The sequence below is a fragment of the Mastigoproctus giganteus genome, chromosome 13, assembly GCF_048544385.1.
Source record: "Mastigoproctus giganteus isolate SK-2022 chromosome 13, ASM4854438v1, whole genome shotgun sequence".
Classification (NCBI taxonomy): domain Eukaryota; kingdom Metazoa; phylum Arthropoda; class Arachnida; order Uropygi; family Thelyphonidae; genus Mastigoproctus; species Mastigoproctus giganteus.
Window position 1 is genome coordinate 138,111,742 of NC_143587.1, and position 20,375 is coordinate 138,132,116.

Here is a 20,375-nt window from a genome sequence, read left to right on the forward strand (position 1 = left end):
TTCATTGGTGAGGTCTACCGGCAGCTCTTAGGAAACCATGTACACCCTGCCATTTTACATTTTTTCCTGGACAGAAATGGGATCTTCCAAGATGATAATGCACTGTGTCATCAGGCCTGCACTGTGCACAAGTGGTTTGGTTTGAGGAACACTGAAGATATCAGCCATCTTGATTGGCTTCCACATTCACCTGACCTCAATCCAATTGAACACCTGTGGGATGTTTTGAGGAAAACAGTGAAGATTGACACATCTTGATTGGCCTCCAAATTTTCCTGACCTAATCCAACTGAACACCTGTGGGATGTTTTGGAAAGGGGAGTGAGATGTATGGACATACAGTGGCACTTATTCTGATACTGGTAAGCTTTGCAGGCAGCATGGCTGCATATCTCTATGGAGATCTTCAGACATCTAGTGGGGTCAATGCTTAGATGAATAGTGACTGTTATTCATGTGAATAGTGGCCCAATGCAGTATTAGGTGGCGCCTCCATATCCAGGTGGGCAGGAGCAGCAGTGCGTAGCATATACTTTTTGATTAGACCGGGGTTTGAGCCCGTGCCCACCAAATACGAAGGATGCGGAAAGGTCAGGGAATGACCACTGCATATCCCCGGAGCAATATGGCCTTAGTTGCTAATGCTCCTAAAAACCAAATAACAAACAAACAAACAACAACAGTATTAGGTAGGTGGTCATAATTCAGTGATCATACAGTGTATATATATATATATATATTATGCTCATATTTTAGTGGTATTTACATATATATATATTTATTTATTTTTCTCAGTAGGGACTAAAGTATTTTGTGCCCTCTGGTGCTTATTCACATCTTGTTTGATTCCATACTATATTTTCAAGGTGACGTTTCATATACTTTATTCTTTGAGGGGCTTAAACAATTAATTCATTTTATATGCAGTTCAATATGACTACCTGATGCTAATAATTTTCACATAGCAAGTGATTTAATTTCAACCTTTATCATCACAGTATTGACGCTATAGCTATCCTTTCTAGATTATGTATAATTATTAATATTTACTGTAACTCAATTAACACTACTGTAATTACCATGCTTTCAGACTTCTTATTTTAGAAGGTAAATTTTTAGAAAAAATATGTGGTGAGTATGGGCTTGGAAAACCCAGGGTCCTGAGCTGGATATCATCATTCTTCTCTTCCTTGGTGATTCCTTCTATTTCTGACTCTTGTTCTCTCTCTCTCTCTCTCTCTCTCTCTCTCTCTCTCTCTCTCTCTCTCTCTCTCTCTCTCTCTCTCTCTCAGGGTAATTCAGAATTTTTTTTTTTTGGCTGGTGCAGCAAAAGCCTCAGGCTTCCTTGCACCATATGGCTAATGATGATGATAATAATAATAATTTATTTGAAAGACAGAATTCATAATTGCTTCCTAAAAACTGTTAGTGTTAATTGAATCATTGCTACTGTCACATGTTAGGGTGTCAAGATGTCTTAGTTCAAGCAGAGGACTAATTGCAGTCATACAATTAGTCAATTGTAAGGCTGCAGTTGCAGCAGGAGTTTAGCAAAATTCCAGTCTTCACATATAAAAATACACATACATACATACAAAAAATTTATAGAAAGTATTCCCCAAAAAGGGTTATTGATTTCATTAAAGCACATGGATTCATGTTTGATATTAAAAATACTGTTTTATTAGCCAGATTTTTTTTCATTTGATGTTCCATTGTATACACTCACAAGTCAAAACATTATGACCATCTACCTAATAGCATGTTGGGCAGCCTTTTGCTATGATGATCACTTGCACCCGGTGAGGCATCGACTCCATGAGACTGTGGAAGGTATCCTCAGGTATCCTGTACCAGCTGGACAGAAGGTCATTCCAGAGTTCGACAATGGAGTGAGGCACTAGAATGTAGTGTGGAATAGTGACTGATGCATTCCAGCATACATTGCATTAATTTTCAATGGGATTGACGTTGGAGAATTTGATGGCAAGGGAGCATGTAAAATACTTGGACATGATCCTCAAACCATTCCTGTGCAATGCGGGCCTTGTGACATGGGGCATTGTCTTGTTGAAACAGTCCAGTGCCATTTGGATGTATGATTACCGTGTAGGGCAAAACTTGGTCTGAAACAGTGCAAGTAGGATCTGGCAGTGAGGGTGTGTTCAGTGGGGGATGAGGATACCCAGTGACAAACAGGTAAAGACTGCCAGCTTGTTTTTGTCCAACAACAGTTTCAACTAGACTGCACGATCGTGTAGTCTGGTTGAAACTGTTCATCTGCTCACCACCAAATATGTACCTGTCTGACACTAGGTTCCAGCATGATGAAGCTGGAACCTAGATTCATCAGACTGAGAGACTCTTTGTCAGTCATCCAATGTCCAGGAACAATGCTCCTGTGCCCACTGCATGCAAAGCTGTCAATGATGGTTGGTCAGCATAGGCACATGAACAAGTTGCCTTCTCTGTAGTCCTATCTGCAAGAACTCTGCTGGATGTTGTGCTTGGAAAAATTTCTGGGTGCTCTGATTGTAGTGTCATTAATTGAGGTATTGTGAGCCATTTTTTGTTTCAGGCAGCATGTGATGACTGCCATTCACCTCGCCTGTCAACCAGCGGTGGTCTTCCCATCCCAGCACATTGGGTAGTTGATGATGCTGGCTCCTGTCTTCCTAGCACTGCAAATCATTCTCTGTTCAAACTCTTTCAGGACCTCTCCTTTCCCCATTGTGGGCTTCATACTAATGAGCTGACAGGCACCACTGTATATGCTGCACCAATCAGTGATGTCACTCATAGTTCTAGATGTTGTGGGATTCATCTTCTCATGGAGACAAGTTATCATAATGTTTTGGCTCATGAATGTATGTATGTTTGTGGATAAAGTATATGTAGTGTGTTTTAAAAGTATGTGCAAAAAAATTCTATGAGATATTCTAGAGTCCAGAATAAGAAAAAAAGGAGCCATCTAAACATGTCCAATAGTGTTTTATTTCAGAGTTAAGCATAAAAGTGATTTACAACATTTAACTGAAATTATGTCCTTAACTTGAGATGAAAGGACTAAAGGTGTCAAAACAGTAGTAAATATGACACTGATACTGTTCCTTTTTTTGAAAGAATGTGAACTCAATGAGTGGGAAGTCTTTGCTTGTATCTCATTTCCTCTATCTTTTCTAAGAGCCAACACAGTTTGGCACAACTTTTATGTAATATTAATTGTTTTGTGACAGTGTTGTTTTTAGTTTCACAGTAATGACTTCATTTTCCAATATTGAGTATGCAGATATACACCTGATGTATGGCTTTCTGACAGAAATTCACTTTAAGAAAGTTGATTAACCCACAAAAAACTTATTTTCCTAAAAGAAGATTGCCAAATTGTGAAACATTTTTTGCCATCAGTAGGCATTTCAGGAAACATGGTACATTTTGCCATGCTGGAAGCCTCTCAGGGTGACTGAAAATCTGACATACAATAAAGGTGTAATTCTTGACACATTACAAGAAGTGTCATGGACAAGTATCTAACAGATTGATGATGCTCTATGGGTTCCCCACATGTTTGTTTGGTGCATCTTTGGCAACAGCAGTTGTATCCCTTGTATCTGCATAAATTGCAGTCATCAACCCCAAAAGACTATCCTCATTGACACCAGTTCTGTGGAAGAACATATGGCCTGATTAACTGATTGCCAAACAATACTGCACCTGATCATAATAGAGAATTGCTCTTTATGAGTCTTTACCATTGAACCATGCGATTTTCTCCAGTCCACTTAAGCAAGTTGATAATTCATTCCCATACAATTTCAGTAGCTCCTCTGTTGCCCAAGATACCGGTTTTGTGAGTTGTGCCCTGTTTACTGAAGAGGGAAGCTTTGTATGGGAATGAATTATCAACTTGCTTGAGTGGGTAGGAGAAAATTGCATGGGTCAATGGTAAAGGCCCATAAAGAGCAATTCTCTATTATGATCAGGTGCAGTATTCTAAAAATATTTCTTGACTAAATGTCTAAGAGTATGAAAAAGGTTGTTTATTCATGGGTAATGCACTTCCATCATTTCTACTATCCAGGTAGTATGCATGCATCGTTTAATTATATCTCATATTGTAAATGCCTTCATAACGAGTTTGAGGTATTGCTGTTGTTGTTGTTATTTGGTTTTTAGGAGCATTAGCAACTAAGGCCATATTGCTCCGGGAATATGCGGTGGTCATTCCCTGACCTTTCCGCATCCTCCGTATTTGGTGGTGACGGGCTCGAACCCCGGTCTAATCAAGAAGTGTGTGCTATGCATTGCTGTTCCTTCCCACCTGGCTACGGAGGTGCCCCAAGGTATTGCACTGCTTTGAATAAGTAACGCTTCACCAGTGGAGAAAACTAATGTTACTTATTCTCAGTGGATACCAGCACCAGATGGCAATGTTTCGAAGCTTGTTGGCTTACTCATTGGTAGGTGGGCAGGTACCCTGTTGTTGCAATAGTGACAACCCAGTTGTGAAGTATAACTCCACAATATGAGAGATGCTTGATGGTGTGCATTGTTTTATCTAAAAATATTTCTTGACTAAATGTCTAAGAGTATGAAAAAGGTTGTTTATGCATGGGTAATGCACTTCCATCATTTCTAATACCCAGGTAGTATGCATGCATCGTTTAATTATTGCAACAACAGGGTACCTGCCCACCCACCAATGAGAAAGCCAACAAGCTTCGAAACGGTGTCATCTGGGTAGTGGTATCTGCCGAGAATAAGTAATAAGTAAGTCTTCTCCACTGGTGAAGTGTTACATATTCAAAGCAGTGCAATACATCGGCAACTCGTTGTGAAGGTATTCACAATATGAGATATAATTAAACAATGCATGCATTCTACCCTGGGTAGTAGAAATGATGGAAGTGTATTACCCATGCATAAACAACCTTTTTCAGGTGCAGTATTGTTTGGCAATCAGTTAATCAGGCCATATGTTCTTACATAGCAATTGGCTGGCTAGGATTATCAGCACTTCCACAGGAATTCTTAATTTTCCTCTCTGTATGAGACAACATGAATAACTAACGTACTCTGGCCTATTTCAACGGATATGTGAAGAATAGGTATCTCAATGTTAACTATCCCTCAAATGGCTAAGTTGCAGAGGCCCTGTTGCTCAACCAGCATGGTCATCTGATGTGAATCCTCTTGACTATTTCCTATGTGGTCATTTAAATAGTCTAGTGTGTGCAAAACAGAAATTCTGTTTGTCTTTAAACTGCAGCAACAAATACAGGTTTATTCAAATGACATGCGACTGTGATATATTTTTAGTTTTATTTCATTTATTATTATAAATATAATCTTATTAATAGAGAAATTTATTAAATGTCCAAGTGTCCTTCTTTCTAAACATCAGCACAAACTCTCCTCAGTATTTTTGATGGTACATTGAAATAATTTTTGAACAGTTATTGTTGAAATTTCTGATTATTGATTTTCAATTGTTCCATTATGTGATAGTTGTTAGTGTATACCACACCTTTTTAGTATTCCAAAGATAAAAATTTCAGGATCATATATGTTCAACCATGAAAATGTGCTGTGCACCTGGGAACTTTCAGTTGTGTTTTGTAAGCTTTTATTATTTTGGAATCTAGAGTATATTTAAGAATTTTTTGCAGATACTTTTGAGACAACTTATATTTGTGCATGCCTCAGTGGTGTCAGTACATGTCTTTATTTATGTTATTATTCTCATTTTAATTATTAATTTTAGTTATTTAATACTTTTATAGCAAATTAAGCCACAAAGAGTTCCGTTTTCTTTTACCGATCATGCCATTGACTATGTGCATCTGTGGAAAATCTCTTGCTATGATATCACGAACTGGCCACATATTGCAGAAATTTGATATATCAGTTTGGGGTTTAATTATTGCATCATTCATGATTGTGGTAAATGTTCCTTTGATAATTTATACTGGTATGTACCATCAGAGAGGAGCATTAGATGCAATGCAGTATCTCTCTATGCAGAGAACAAAGGATATGAGTATGTTGTTTCTAATGCCTTGCCATTCAACACCATTTTATAGGTGAGTGCTGTTGTTTCTTTATCTGATAGTTTTAATTTTTTATCTACTAGATTTATCCAATAATTAATGCATAAAGTATGTTTGGTGTAAACTCATTTGGTGCATGGCATTTGAATTCATTGATGCCATGCTTTCGTAAAGGTGACTACGATGGTCTGAGACAGTATTTAAATTCTATACAGTGGTACCAACTGATGATGTTACCAACAGCAAATTCAAATGGGAAGCGTTCAAAGAACTTATATTGGAAGCTACTAGGCTTTACATACCAACTAAAAAATATTGTTCAAGGTTTAGGCCTAAATGGGTGTCAGATGAACTAATGAGACATATGGCAGAGAAGAAAAATGCATGGGATACATATAAATTAACATGTGACACAGAAGCCTCTGATAGATATAAGTTGATCGGTAACCAAGTTACAAAGGAGGTTAGGCAGGCGAAGGCAGATTACGAGAAATCTTTGGCAAAGGATGCAAAGGAAAACAGCAAAGAGTTCTTTATTTATGTAAACTCTAGAAGGAAGGGGATGAATCAGATTGGTCCACTTGATATTGATGGTTCAACTGTTGATGATCTTGCTCAGGTAGCTAACAAACTAAATGAATATTTTGCATCAACATTCACACATGAGGAGTTATTCAGCGAGGGGAATGCCAGAGGATTTTTTATTCAACTCTGGCAGTAAGCTAGATAATCTTGTAATAACTGAGAGTAAAGTGGAGGGATCTATCCAGTTATATTCAAGGAGGCAGCAAAGGAAGTAAGCAAACCCTTAGCCATAATTATGAGAGCTTTCTTGGACTCAGGGGCGGTACCCATAGACTGGAGATGTGCAAATGTGACCCTAATTCACAAAGGAGGATCAAAGGCTGACACAAGTAATTATAGACCTGTGAGTTTAACTTCTGTTCCAGGAAAATTAATGGAGGCACTGGTTAAAGAAGCACTGCAGGGGATCATCTAGACAAGACTTCAGTTATAGCTCGGACACAGCATGGTTTTGTTAAGGGAAAGCCTTGCCTGACCAATTTGATTGGATACTATGATGCAGTCACAAAAGAACTGGATGCAGGGAATAACTTTGATATTATATACTTCGATCTTACAAAGGCTTTTGATACTGTTGCACATGAAAGACTGCTGCACAAATTGGAGCAGTGCGGCATTGGAGGCAAATTGCTGCTATGGATAAAGGTGTTGTTGAGGGGGAGAAGACAGAGAGTGGTAATCAATGGACACTGCTCATCGTGGACTAATGTTATTATTAGTGGAGCCCCTCAGGGTTCAGTGTTGGGTCCATTATTGTTTTCTGTATTTATAAATAATATTGATGATGGTATATCAAGCTTAATGTCGAATTTTGCAGACGATACAAAGGTTGGCAGGGTTGTTAAGCACACTACTGATGCTATGCTGCTGCAACAGGATCTGGAAAGGTTGAGTAGATAGGCTGAGAGGTGGCAAATGAAGTTTAACATTGACAAATGTAAAGTACTACATTTGGGAAACAGCAACCCCAGAGCAACGTATCAACTCTGTGGTACTACACTGACAGTGGTAGAGAATGAAAGGGACCTGGGGATAATTGTGCAGGCAGATATGAAGTTCTCTGAGCAGTGCAGACTGGCTGCAAGAGTAGCTCATGGTGTCTTGTCAATGATATACAGGAATTTTTCTAGCAGGGATAAGGAGGTGATTATTCCCTTGTATAAGGCAATGGTCAGGCCACACCTTGAGTACTATATACAGGTCTGGAGGCCTCATTTCAAGAAGGATGTAGAGCTGCTGGAATGAGTACAGAGAAGGGCAACAAGATTAGTGAATGGAACAAAGGGTTGCTCTTACGAAGAAAGGCTTAAGTTTTGCAAATTACAGTGTCTGGAGACTAGGCACCAGCGAGGTGATCTGATAGAGGTGTATAAAGCCTTGAATGGTTTGAGCATGCTCAATGCTGATGGGATTCTTCCTCTTGCTCAGAATAATCACCTGAGAGGACATAAATTCAAATTGAGGAAAGACAGATGTAGGATAGATGTGCAGAAATTTGCCTTTAGCCAACGGGTAGTTGGTTGGTGGAACAGACTTCCATCCCTTGTTGTGGAAGTTGATAGCCTAAATAAATTTAAGGCTCAGCTGGACAGGTATTTGAACGAACAGAGGGGTGAAGTGGAAGTTTTTTTTTTTTTTTTTGGCTGATGCTGCATAAGCTTGCTTTCTTGCATCATATGCCTCTAATGTAGCTAATGCTAATATATTTATCAGGAGGGTATAGAGTGGTGTCACTTAGTTGTGTGATGTGTTCAATAGTAAGTAATAAGTGGCATAATATGGGAAATGTCATCAATTATACTGAACCAGGTTTCCCTACCATCCAGATAGAATTGATGTGTTTTTTATATGGGGGGCATCCCTTGATTCCACAAAAAAAAATCTTACATGTGTAAAGGGCTGCAAAATAGTAGAGATTATGGCATATTCACTTCCACAGCTATCCAAACAGGACAACTGTGCTGTTAAAGTTTTTGGGTACAGAGGTTGTCAACCAGCAGGGATTTATTGGAGGATGTAGGCAGTCGATGGCAATTTGATTGTTGCTAAAACATATTGTTTCACATGTAGACTATGTTACATGAATCTATTAGTATTAGCCATATCATGCAAGGAAGCCACAGGCTTTTGCACTGGCAAAAAAAAAAAAAAAATGATGAGAGGAAGTTGAGACACCTTTTCTTATATACAGATCACCTCTGAGCTCTCTGTATTTTTGGCTCTAAAAACATTCAAGGAATACCAATTTTAGATGAATGCTGAAATTTAAATTTGATACTGAAATGCAGCATTCCATCTGTGCTTAGTTGCATTAGCAGCCAAAAAGGGATTTGTTGAAAAATGTCTTGTGAAAAATGGGATAGATATCTTACCTGCATGACCTTCTTTGAACTGGCACAGTATACCAAAAGGTCTCTGGTTTCTGTTGAGCCTACTTTATTATTAAGAGTCAGGTGGGGTTTTCACTAACCACACATTTGATGTAATCTGAGTTCAGATCCTGTCAGAGACTGGAGGTGTTCTTAATCCATTGGCAATATAAAATCGCGTACAAGGTATTACGTCTGTGTAACACATTTTCACCCTATTTAGTGCAAACTTGAACTTTTATTAGCAAAACAGTGCCAAAAAAATTACCTTTGGAAGCACTATGATTTAATTCCAAAATGGTTAAAGTAAAAGAAAAGAAAAAAAAATATATATATATATATATATATATATATAAAATAAAAATGTGGAATCATAAAATTACCAGCAATGAGTTAAGGACCATCTTAAAACATGAAAGAGTCTAAATTAGCATATGAAGTAAACCATTACGGTTGATGTGCCTGAAACCAGCCATGTTTACTCAAAAAAAAAAAAAAAAAAAAAAATTGATATTTCTTTCAAATGAACAAACTCATTTTTCATATTTATATAATTTTTAAATCATCTCACAAAAATACACTAAAATAGGGCAGTCCACCTAGTTTTGACATTATGCTATTTCTAATGTATGGTAATTATATAGTTTATATGCTGTTATCTTCACCGAATACCTCTTAGACTTATTCATTACTTTTTATGTGAATTGCTTTTTAAATACTTTTGAAATATTATCATTTAGCTTATGAAAAATTTACACCAAGTATGCCCTTAGGGGAAAGTTACTGCTATGGGAGGGATGATTGAGTGGGAGGTGACAGAGAGTGGTTATCAATGGGCACTGCTCTTCTTAGACTAATGTTATTAGTGGAGCCCCCAAGGTTCTGTGCTGGACCCATTCTTGTTTTCAATATTTATTAATTATATTGATGAAGGCATATCAGGCTTAATGTCTAAGTTTGCAGTGATAGAAAGGTTAGCAGGGTGGTTAATGACAGTAATCAGGGTATAGCATACTTTGATTACTGCATCAAGATCTAGAAAAATTATACAGATGTGCTAAGGAGTGGCAATTGAAGTTTAGCATTGACAAATCCAAGGCTATTGTATATGGGTAGCAGTAATCCAAGAATAAAATACTGACTGTATGGTCCAATGCTGAGGATAGTGGAGAATGAAAAAGATGTGTGGGATAATTGTACAGTCACACATGAAGTTGTGAGCAGTGCAGAGAAGCTGACAGAACAGCTCATGCTATGTTTTGTTAGTGATGTACAGGAATTTTGATAAGGATTTTAACGAAATTTTGATATCCCATTGTATAAGGCAGTGGTTAGGCCACATCTTGAGTGCTATATACAGGTCTGAAAGCCTCATTTTAGGAAGTATGTTGATCTGTTGGAATGGGTGCAGAGAAGGGAAACAAGATTAGCTAGGGGAGCAAAAGGGTAGGTACTCTTAGTAAGAAAGTTCACTAGTTTACTTTTAGTAGGAAAGCTTCAGTTCTGAAAATTCCAGCATATGGAAACTAGGCACCTGCAAGGAGACTGATTGAAGCATTTAAGGCTTTGAGTGGATTGAGTGAGCTAAATGCTCATCATCATCAGCCATTTTCAATCCACTGCAGGATGAAGGCCTCTCCAGCAACTTTCCAGTTCCTTCTGTTTTGCGCAATGGCCATCCATTTACTACCCACAAACTCATGAATTTTGTCTGTCCATCTCCGTTGTTGTCTTTCAGGTTTTCTCTTAGCTCCTCTTGGGTACCATTCTGTTATTTTCTTAGTTCATATTTTCTGTGTGTCCTGCCCAAGACCATTTTAGTTCTTTAGTTTTGATAAGAATGTCCTTTACTTGAGTTTGCTGCCTAATCCACGTGTTTCTCTTCTTATCTAACAGTCTGATTCCCAATATAATTCATTCCATTCGTCGCTGTGTAGTTCTCAGCTTCTCTTCCATTCTTTTGGTGTGTGCCTAAGTTTCATTTCCATAGGTCATGGTGGGGAGTATACATTGGTTCATTATTTTACGTTTCAGACAAACTGGGATATTGCTCTTCAGTATGTGACTATATTTCCTGAATGCTATCCATCCAAAATTTATTCTTCTCTTGATTTCCAGTCATTTATCATTATTACAGCTAATGACTTGTCCCAGATAAGAATATGACTCCACCTTTTCAATTACTGCCTATTCAATCATTATATCCCTTTCTGTGGCATACTTGTTCATCATTACTTTTGTTTTAGCCATATTCATCTTTAGTCCAAAATCCTTACTAACCCTGCATAACCGATTAAGATTTTCCTCTAATTCTTTGGGATTGTGGCTTATGACCACAATGTGGCGCCTCCGTAGCCAGGTGGGAAGGAGCAGCAGTGCGTAGCACACGCTTCTTGATTAGACCGGGGTTCGAACCCGTCACCACCAAATACGGAGGATGCGGAAAGGTCAGGGAATGACCACCGCATATCCCGGAGCAATATGGCCTTAGTTGCTAATGCTCCTAAAAACCAAATAACAAACAAACAAACAATTATGACCACAATGTCATCTGCAAATCGTAAATGGTTTAGGTACTCTCCATTCACATTGACTCCTTTCTGTGACCAGTCTAATCTTCTGAAAGCTTCCTCAAGGGCAGCAGTAAACAACTTAGGAGATATTGTGTCTCCTTGTCGAACTCCTTTCTCAATTTTAAATTTACTACTGTCTTTGTCTAGTCTAATAAAGGAGGTAGCATTCTCATGTATTTTCTTCAAAATCGTAATATATGGGATATCTATGCCTTGTCTTTCCAGTGCCTGAAACATTGCATTATGCTGTATGGAGTCAAATGCCTTTTCATAATCCACAAATGCCAAACATAATGGTGTTTTATATTCATTTGCTTTCTCCATTAGCTGTGATATTATGTGAAGGTGATCCATAGTTGAGAATCCTGTCTTAAAGCCAGCTTGCTCTTTCAGTTGATTGTCATCAAGTATTCTTTATAATCTGTTAGTAATGACCCTTATGAACAACTTGTAGATGTGGAATAACAAACTAATTGGTCTATAATTTCCAATTTCTGATTTATCTCCTTTCTTATGCAGCAAAACTATGATTGCATTATGCCGCTCCAATCAAAGTTTTATCTCCTTTCTTATTATTCTTATTATTATTAGCCATATGGTGCAAGGAAGCCTGAGGCTTATGCTGCACCAGCCAAAAAAAAAAAAAAAAAAATCCTGTGTTACCCAGAGAGAGAGAGAGAGAGAGAGAGAGAGAGAGAGAGAGAGAGAGAGAGAGAGAGAGAGAGAGAGTGCGAAGTCTGAAGTAAAAGGGAATCAGCAAGAAAGAGAAGAATGATGATATCCAGCTCAGACCCTGGGTTTGCCAAGTCCATACTCACCTGATGTGAGCCCCTGGGGATGCAGCAAAACTGTGATTGCATTATTCCACTCCTTAGGTGTCACACCTTTTCTAATGCATTTTGTGAAGAGTCTTGCCAGTTTTTGTGTCATGTCTCTTTCTCCCAATATTAACAACTCTACAGTAACTTCATCTTCCCCCGGAGCTTTTTGATTCTTCATTTTCTTCAACGTATGTTCTACCTCATCAGGAAGGATACCGGGTATGTTGTATGTGTTACTAATTTGTGATCCATCTTCCCCACTGCTGGCATCATTCCATCGCTCCTTGTATAACTGTTTATAGTAGTCTTTTGTTATTTGAATTATGCCTTCTCTGCTATTTATAAGTACACCATTGCTATTCTTCAGTTTCAGTATCATTTGTCTTTCTATATTACTGCTCATGGCTGCTGATTTAAATCCTTTGTTTTCCCTTAATGCTTGTTGTACTTTTTTTGGGTTAAATTTTCTCATGGCCTCTCTGAGTCTCTTTCTAATGGCTTTGCATAACTCAGTATACTCAGTTTTCTTCCTGTCAGTGTTTTTCTTGCTTTTCATTTGTCGTCTTCGGTTCATCGTGACAAGTGTTTCTTGACTGATTTTTTCTTCTTTGGATTTCTTTTTACCTATAGGTTTCTTGGGCTTTATCACTTTCAGAAAGTTGTAATATTCCTCGTCGATATCTTGGTCGTGAGTAGTTTGCCGAAGCTCAAACTTGTTCTTAAGTTCCAGTACATACTGCTTTTTCTCCTCTTCTGTTATCTCAAAGACCTTTGTATTATTTGCTCGAGTCAGTTTCTTTTCTTAAATCTATATCAAGTGTTCATCTTACTGTTCTGTGATCACTTCCAACATTTACCTTATTCAGGACAGTAACATCATTCACGATATATCTTCTGTTAGTGAGGATGAAGTCGATTTCATTAGTTGTTAATCCATTTGGGCTCTTCCATGTCCACTTTCTGTTCACCTGATAAATGCCAATCAGGAGATCTAACTGAGGCATTTATGGCTTAAGGAAGGCTTAAGTACCCATACCTTGATATATGAAATTGTTTAATGTCTGGTAAATTATGATTGTCATTATCTCTCATTAAGATGATATAGCAATGTACTTGGATGGTGATTGATGATATGTTATTAATTGTCAGGTATCTGAGCATGACCATTCTATGCTACCTTGTGCCACCATTTATGATATTTTTCAAGCAGGGTTATTATGTGATAAGTTGTGACTTGCATTGTGCCAATGTGAACTGCTGTGGGATAATTTACCTTTGGGATAATACAGCACCCCCATTGCTGTCAGGAAGTTCAGAATTGATAATAGTTTGTTTTGGAAGTTGGAAGTTGGTTTACAGGGAAGACTAAAACAGACTTTTGCCTAAAATTTCTAACTAGGATTCTGTTAATTGATGAGATAAAAGTTGATAACATTAGGGCTCGAGTGATTTTCTGTCTGATTCAGTGCTATACAAGCAAAGAATCTGATGGAATTAGTGAAGGTGCTTCATGCACATTATAATTTTGCTTTAATAATAGACATTGCATTTTGCATGTGCTTAGGAGGACAACTGAAATTCAGAGAAATAGCTACTATCATTGGTGAAGGGAAGAATTTTGTGTTTTTCCAAAGTGATTATAATGAGCACAGACATTTTAAATTTTTTTCAGCTGGAATTTTTCAGACCCTTGGAAACAATTTTAAATTCTTTTCAAAGGTCTGACTTTTAGTCTTCTTCCTAAGTGGATTCCAGCAAAACAGACTATTATCAATTTTAAATACAATTTACAAAAACACTTGAACAAGAATATTGTTTTTAAACAAATAAATCAGGTAATTTTTTCTGTATAGTAGATTATCATATATTTTAAAAGCCTTAAAGAATTGTAAAGGAAACAGAAATATAATAATTCAGCTTGCCAATAAGGTTGACATGGTTGTAGTTTTGGGTTTCAAGCTTTTATTATTAAAAGCTAGATATTGTAATACATGACTCCACATACACTGAAACTTACAGTGCTCTGTTCAAACTAGTTAACTAGTATAGTAACATGCTTACTATACTAGTTAACTAGTATAGTATAGTAACATGCTTACTATACTAGTTAACTAGTATAGTATAGTAACATGCTTACTATACTAGTTAACTAGTATAGTATAGTAACATGCTTACTACACTATGTAGGTAAGATTTTAACACTGTGGTGAGGCTTTAGGATACAAAATCCAGTATGTACAACATTCTGTTTTTATTCAGACAAGTAAAAACACAGTGAAACTAATCTTGTGATATCCTATTGAAATTCAGTTCCATGGCTAGCACCATTCTCAGCTTTTGCATATTGTATTATTAGCATATATCATACTACTTTCCAGTGTGCTTTTAAAAACAGCTCACAAATTAGTTAGAATTAACACATACTGATATCTCTTTTTATACAAATGTTAACTTGTATGTGTTCTATTTACCAGGTAAATTACTTTACTCCGGTGCCTAGTTAAATTTGACTACTGCAGAATCACTTAGGTGCACAATGCTAAGTGATTCTGCTGTAATAACTTACTGCTGTGATGCACAGTTACATCTAGTTTCCAGTGGAATCCTAGTTTCAATAGGATTCTACTGGTTAAAATTTTAGCATTAATTAAACACTAATTGAAGCAAAATATATTAAAATATTTGAAACAGCATTAAATATAATGACTCCCAACATTTTGCAGTCAGCTGTTAGAAGACACTGTGGTCTCTCCAGTGATGGTGATAGTGCTGAGGTATGGTTCTTTAGGAATGTCTACAACTGTCCATGTAGTCAACTTAAAGTAACTAAAATCACTTTTAATTGGATAATATCACCTTTTATCCATTAAAAACTCCAGGCCATGCTCGAGCACTCTCATTAGCATTAGTAGAGGCATACGATGCGAGAATGCAAGCTTATGCAGCATCAGCCAAAAAAAAAAAACACTTCCACTTCACCCCTCCGTTTGTTCAAATACATGTCCAGCTGAGCCTTAAATTTATTTAGCCTATCAACTTCCACAACAAGGGATGGAAGTCTGTTCCACCAACCAACTAACCGCTGGCTAAAGGCAAATTTCCACACGCCTATCCTACATCTGTCTTTCCTCAATTTGAATTTATGTCCTCTCAGGTGATTATTCTGAGCAAGAGGAAGAATCCCATCAACATTGAGCATGCTCAAACCATTTAAGGCTTTATATACCTCAATCAGATCACCTCGCAGATGCCTAGTCCCCAAACACTGTAATTTGCAAAACTTATGCCTTTCTTCATAAGAGCAACCCTTTGTTCCATTCACTAATCTTGTTGCCCTTCTCTGTACTCATTCCAACAGCTCTACATCCTTCTTAAAATGAGGTCTCCGGACCTGTATACACTCAAGGTGTGGCCTGACCATTGCCTTATACAAGGGGACAACCACCTCCTTATCCATGCTAGAAAAATTCCTGTATATCATTGACACCATGAGCTACTCTTGCAGCCAGTCTGCACTGCTCAGAAAACTTCATATCTGCCTGCATAATAACCCCTCCCCCCAGGTCCTTTTCAATCTCTACCACTGTCAGTGTAGTACCACAGAGTTGATATGTTACTCTGGGGTTACTGCTTCCCATATGTAGTACTTTACATTTGTCAATGTTAAACTTCATTTGCCACCTCTCAGCCCATCTGCTCAACTTTTCTAGATCCTGTTGCAGCAGCATACTGTCATTAGCAACCCTGCCAACTTTTGTATCATCTGCAAACTTGGACATTAAGCCTGATATACCATCATCAATGTCATTTATAAATATAGAAAACAACAATGGACCCAACACTGAACCCTGAGGGATGCCACTCTCTGTCTTCTCCCACTCAACCATCCCTTTATCCATAGCAGCAATTTGTCTCCAATGCCACACTGCTCCAATTTGTGCAGTAGTCTTCCAAGTGCAACAGTATCATAGGCCTTTCTAAGATCCAAATATATGATATCAAAGTTATTCTTTGCATCTAGTTCCTTTGTGACAAATCATAGTATCCAGTCAAATTGGTCAGACAAGACTTCCCCTTAACAAACCCATGCTGTGTCCGAGCTATTACTGAAGTCTTGTCTAGATGATCCTGCAATGCTTCTTTAACCAGTGCCTCCATTAATTTCCCTGGAACAGAAGTTAAACTAATTACAGGTAATTAGTTTAACTGGTAATTACCTGTGTCTCCCTTTGATTCTCCTTTGTGCATTGGGGTCACATTTGCACATCTCCAGTCCATGGGTATCTTCCCCAAGTCCAGGGAAGCTCATAATTATGGCTAAGGGTTTGCTTACTTCCTTTGCCGCCTCCTTTAATATAACTGGATAGATTCCATCCACCCCAGGTGCCTTTCTTATGTTTATCTTCAACAATTTCTCCTCCACTTTACTCTGAGTTATTACAAGATTATCTAGCTTACTGTCAGAGTTTAGTACACCTCTGGAATTACCCTCCCTGAATAACTCCTCATGTGTGAATGTAGATGCAAAATATTCATTTAGTTTGTTAGCTACCTGAGCAGGATAAATACTTCCCATTTTGAATTTGCTGTTGGTAACATCATCGGTTGGTCTCACCGTATAGAATGTAAATACTGTCTCAGACCACCGTAGTCACCTTTATGAAAGCAAAAACCCTTCCCTTTACCCTTGATGGTAGTTACCTCTTTGAGTAAATCCCTCTTCAGCACACTGTGATCACTGCCATCTAGTTGTTCCTTTATCTCCAAATTCTTAATGCATGAATGAAGAATCACTACTGATAAACAAATCAAGAGTATTACTACCTCTAGTTGCCTCCCGAATATGCTGATGTAGAAAACAATTCTCCAATGAATCCACAAAAGCCTTGCTAGTGTGTGAGTGACCAACACACAAATTCCTGTCAATCTCTGGGAAATTAAAATCCCCAATTATATACTCTGATTTATTGGTCCACTATTTCTCTGCACAATTCCAATACAAAATATAACCTATGCTATGCTGATGCTATCGAGGTAGAGTTAGGTGGTTCGGAAAACTGCTAGCTTAGGGGGGATACACGGACTAATCGATTAACAGTAGCCGCTGGCAGAGGTAAAAGTGATTCTTGCACTACTTCTATTGAAATGCAATTGAACAGCAGCCTGGAAAGCAAAGCAATGGGAATTTCCAGGACTGCTGGGAGTCATAGTGGAACAAGTAAATACATGGGCTGTGTTAGGCTAACAAAGAGTAGAAACAGGTGCATGTATACTTGCCTATACATCAATGCTAGGAGTATAGTTAATAAATTCCACAGCTTGAAGTGCTAGTGAAGATATCAAAGGCAGATATTGTTGGGATATCAGTGAGATGGTGTCACACAGACACAAGCAGTGCAGAACTGGAATTTGGGGAGTACAGTGTGTACAGAAAGGATAGATAGGACAGGAAGGGGGGAGAGAGGTTATGCTGTTAATTAAGAAACACATAAAATCTAAGTAAGTGCAACCAATTGATGTTGGTGGACAATGCAATGTTGAGTCTCTTGGTGTGACATAAGCACTGGGAAAGAAAAAATGAGAGTAGGTGTGTGTTATAGGCCTAATGAATCTGATGAATATAATGAGCAATTGTGCAGAGAAATAGAGTGGGCCAGTAAATTAGGTGTCTTATAATGGGGGATTTTAATTTCTTGGATATTGACTGGAATTTGTGGGTTTGTCACTCACACACTAGCAAGGTTTTTGTGGACTTATTGGTTGATTGTTTTCTAGAGCAGCATGTTAGGGAGTAATACTCTTGATCTGATTATCAGTAATTATTCTTCATGCATCAAGAATTTGCAGATAAAGGAACCACTAGGTGGCAGTGATCACAGTGTAATCATTGCCACCTAGTGGGAATTACTCAAAGCCATAGTGGGATTTACTCAAAGAGGTAACTACCATCAAGGGTAAAGGGAAGGGTTTTTGCTTTCATAAAGGTGAGTACGGTGGTCTGAGACAATATTTAAATTCTATACAGTGGAACTAACTGATGATGTTACCAACAGCAAATTCAAAGTGGGAAGCATTCAAAGAATTAATCTTGGAAACTACTACTAGCTTTTCATACCAACAAAGAAATATTGTTCGAGATTTATGCCTAAATGGATGTCGGATGAACTAATTAGACATGTTATTATTTGTTATTTGGTTTTTTTTAGGAGCATTAGCAACTAAGGCCATATTGGATGGGGTGAATGGGATCTATCCAGTTATATTAAAGGAGGCAGCAGAGGAAGTAAGCAAACCCTTAGCCATAATTATGAGAGCTTCCTTGGACTCAGGGGAGGTACCCACAGACTGGAGATGTGCAAATGTGACCCCAATTCACAAAGGAGGATCAAAGGCTGACACAAGTAATTATAGACCTGTGAGTTTAACTTCTGTTCCAGGAAAATTAATGGAGCCACTAGTTAAAGAAGCACTGCAGGATCATTTAGACAAGACTTCAGTTATAGCTCGGACACAGCATGGTTTTGTTAAGGGGAAGTCTTGCCTGACCAATTTGATTGGATACTATGATGCAGTCACAAAGGAACTGGATGCAGGGAATAACTTTGATATTATATACTTGGACCTTAGAAAGGCTTTTGATAATGTTGCACAGGGAAGACTGCTGCACAAATTGGAGCAGTGTGACATTGGAGGCAAGTTGCTGCTGTGGATAAAGGGGTGGCTGAGGGGGAGAAGACAGAGAGTGATAATCAACGGACACTGCTCGTTGTGGACTAGTGTTATTAGTGGAGCCCCCTCAGGGCTCAGTGTTGGGTCCATTATTGTTTTCTGTATTTATGAATGATATTGATGATGGTATATCAAGTTTAATGTCGAATTTTGCAGACGATACAAAGGTAGGCAAGGTTGTCAAGGACACTACTGACACTATGCTGCTGCAACAGGATCTGGAAAGGTTGAGCAGATGGGCTGAGAGGTGGCAAATGAAGTTTAACATTGACAAATGTAAAGTACTACACATGGGAAACAGCAACCCCAGAGCAACGTATCAACTCTGTGGTACTACACTAACAGTGGTAGAGAATGAAAGGGACCTGGGGGTGGTTGTGCAGGCAGATATGAAGTTCTCTGAGCAGTGCAGATGGGCTGCAGGAGTGGCTCATGGTGTATTGTCAATGATATATAGCAATTTTTCTAGCAGGGATAAGGAGGTGATTATTCCCTTGTATAAGGCAATGGTCAGGCCACACCTAGAGTACTGTATACAGGTCTGGAGGCCTCATTTCAAGAAGGATGTAGAGCTGCTGGAACGAGTACAGAGAAGGGTAACAAGATTAGTGAATGGAACAAAGGGGTGCTCTTACGAAGAAAGGCTTAAGTTTTGCAAATTACAGTGTCTGGAGACTAGGCACCAGCGAGGTGATCTGATAGATGTGTATAAAGCCTTGAATGGTTTGAGCATGCTCAATGCTGATGGGATTCTTCCTCTTGCTCAGAATAATCACCTGAGAGGGCATAAATTCAAATTGAGGAAAGACAGATGTAGGATAGACGTGCGGAAATTTGCCTTTAGCCAGCGGGTGGTTGGTTGGTGGAACAGACTTCCATCCCTTGTCGTGGAAGTTGATAGCCTAAATAAGTTTAAGGCTCAGCTGGACAGGTATTTCGAACGAACAGAGGGGTGAAATGGAAGTGGTTTTTTTTTTTTTTTTTTTTGGCTGATGCTGCATAAGCTTGCTTTCTTGCATCAAATGCCTCTACTAATGCTAATGCTAATGCTAATTGCTCCGGGATATGCGGTGGTCATTCCCTGACCTATCCGCATCCTCCGTATTTGGTGGTGACGGGCTCAAACCCCGGTCTAATCAAGAAGTGTGTGCTACGCACTGCTGCTCCTTCCCACCTGGCTACGGAGTCGCCTATTAGACATGTGACAGTGAAGAAAAATGCATGGGATACATATAAATTAACGTGTGA

The 20,375-nt window shown here is 38.4% G+C and overlaps 1 protein-coding gene across 1 annotated transcript in view; it reads left to right on the forward strand.

Moving 5' to 3' along the window:
• The window catches only part of PIG-B (phosphatidylinositol glycan anchor biosynthesis class B), a 106,185-nt gene that overhangs the window by 73,199 nt on the left and 12,611 nt on the right, over positions 1–20,375 (forward strand). The window contains exon 7 of the mRNA XM_090387368.1: positions 5,784–6,083. Coding sequence (XP_090243494.1) covers positions 5,784–6,083 — 300 coding nt within the window. The remainder of the gene's footprint in view (positions 1–5,783; positions 6,084–20,375) is intronic.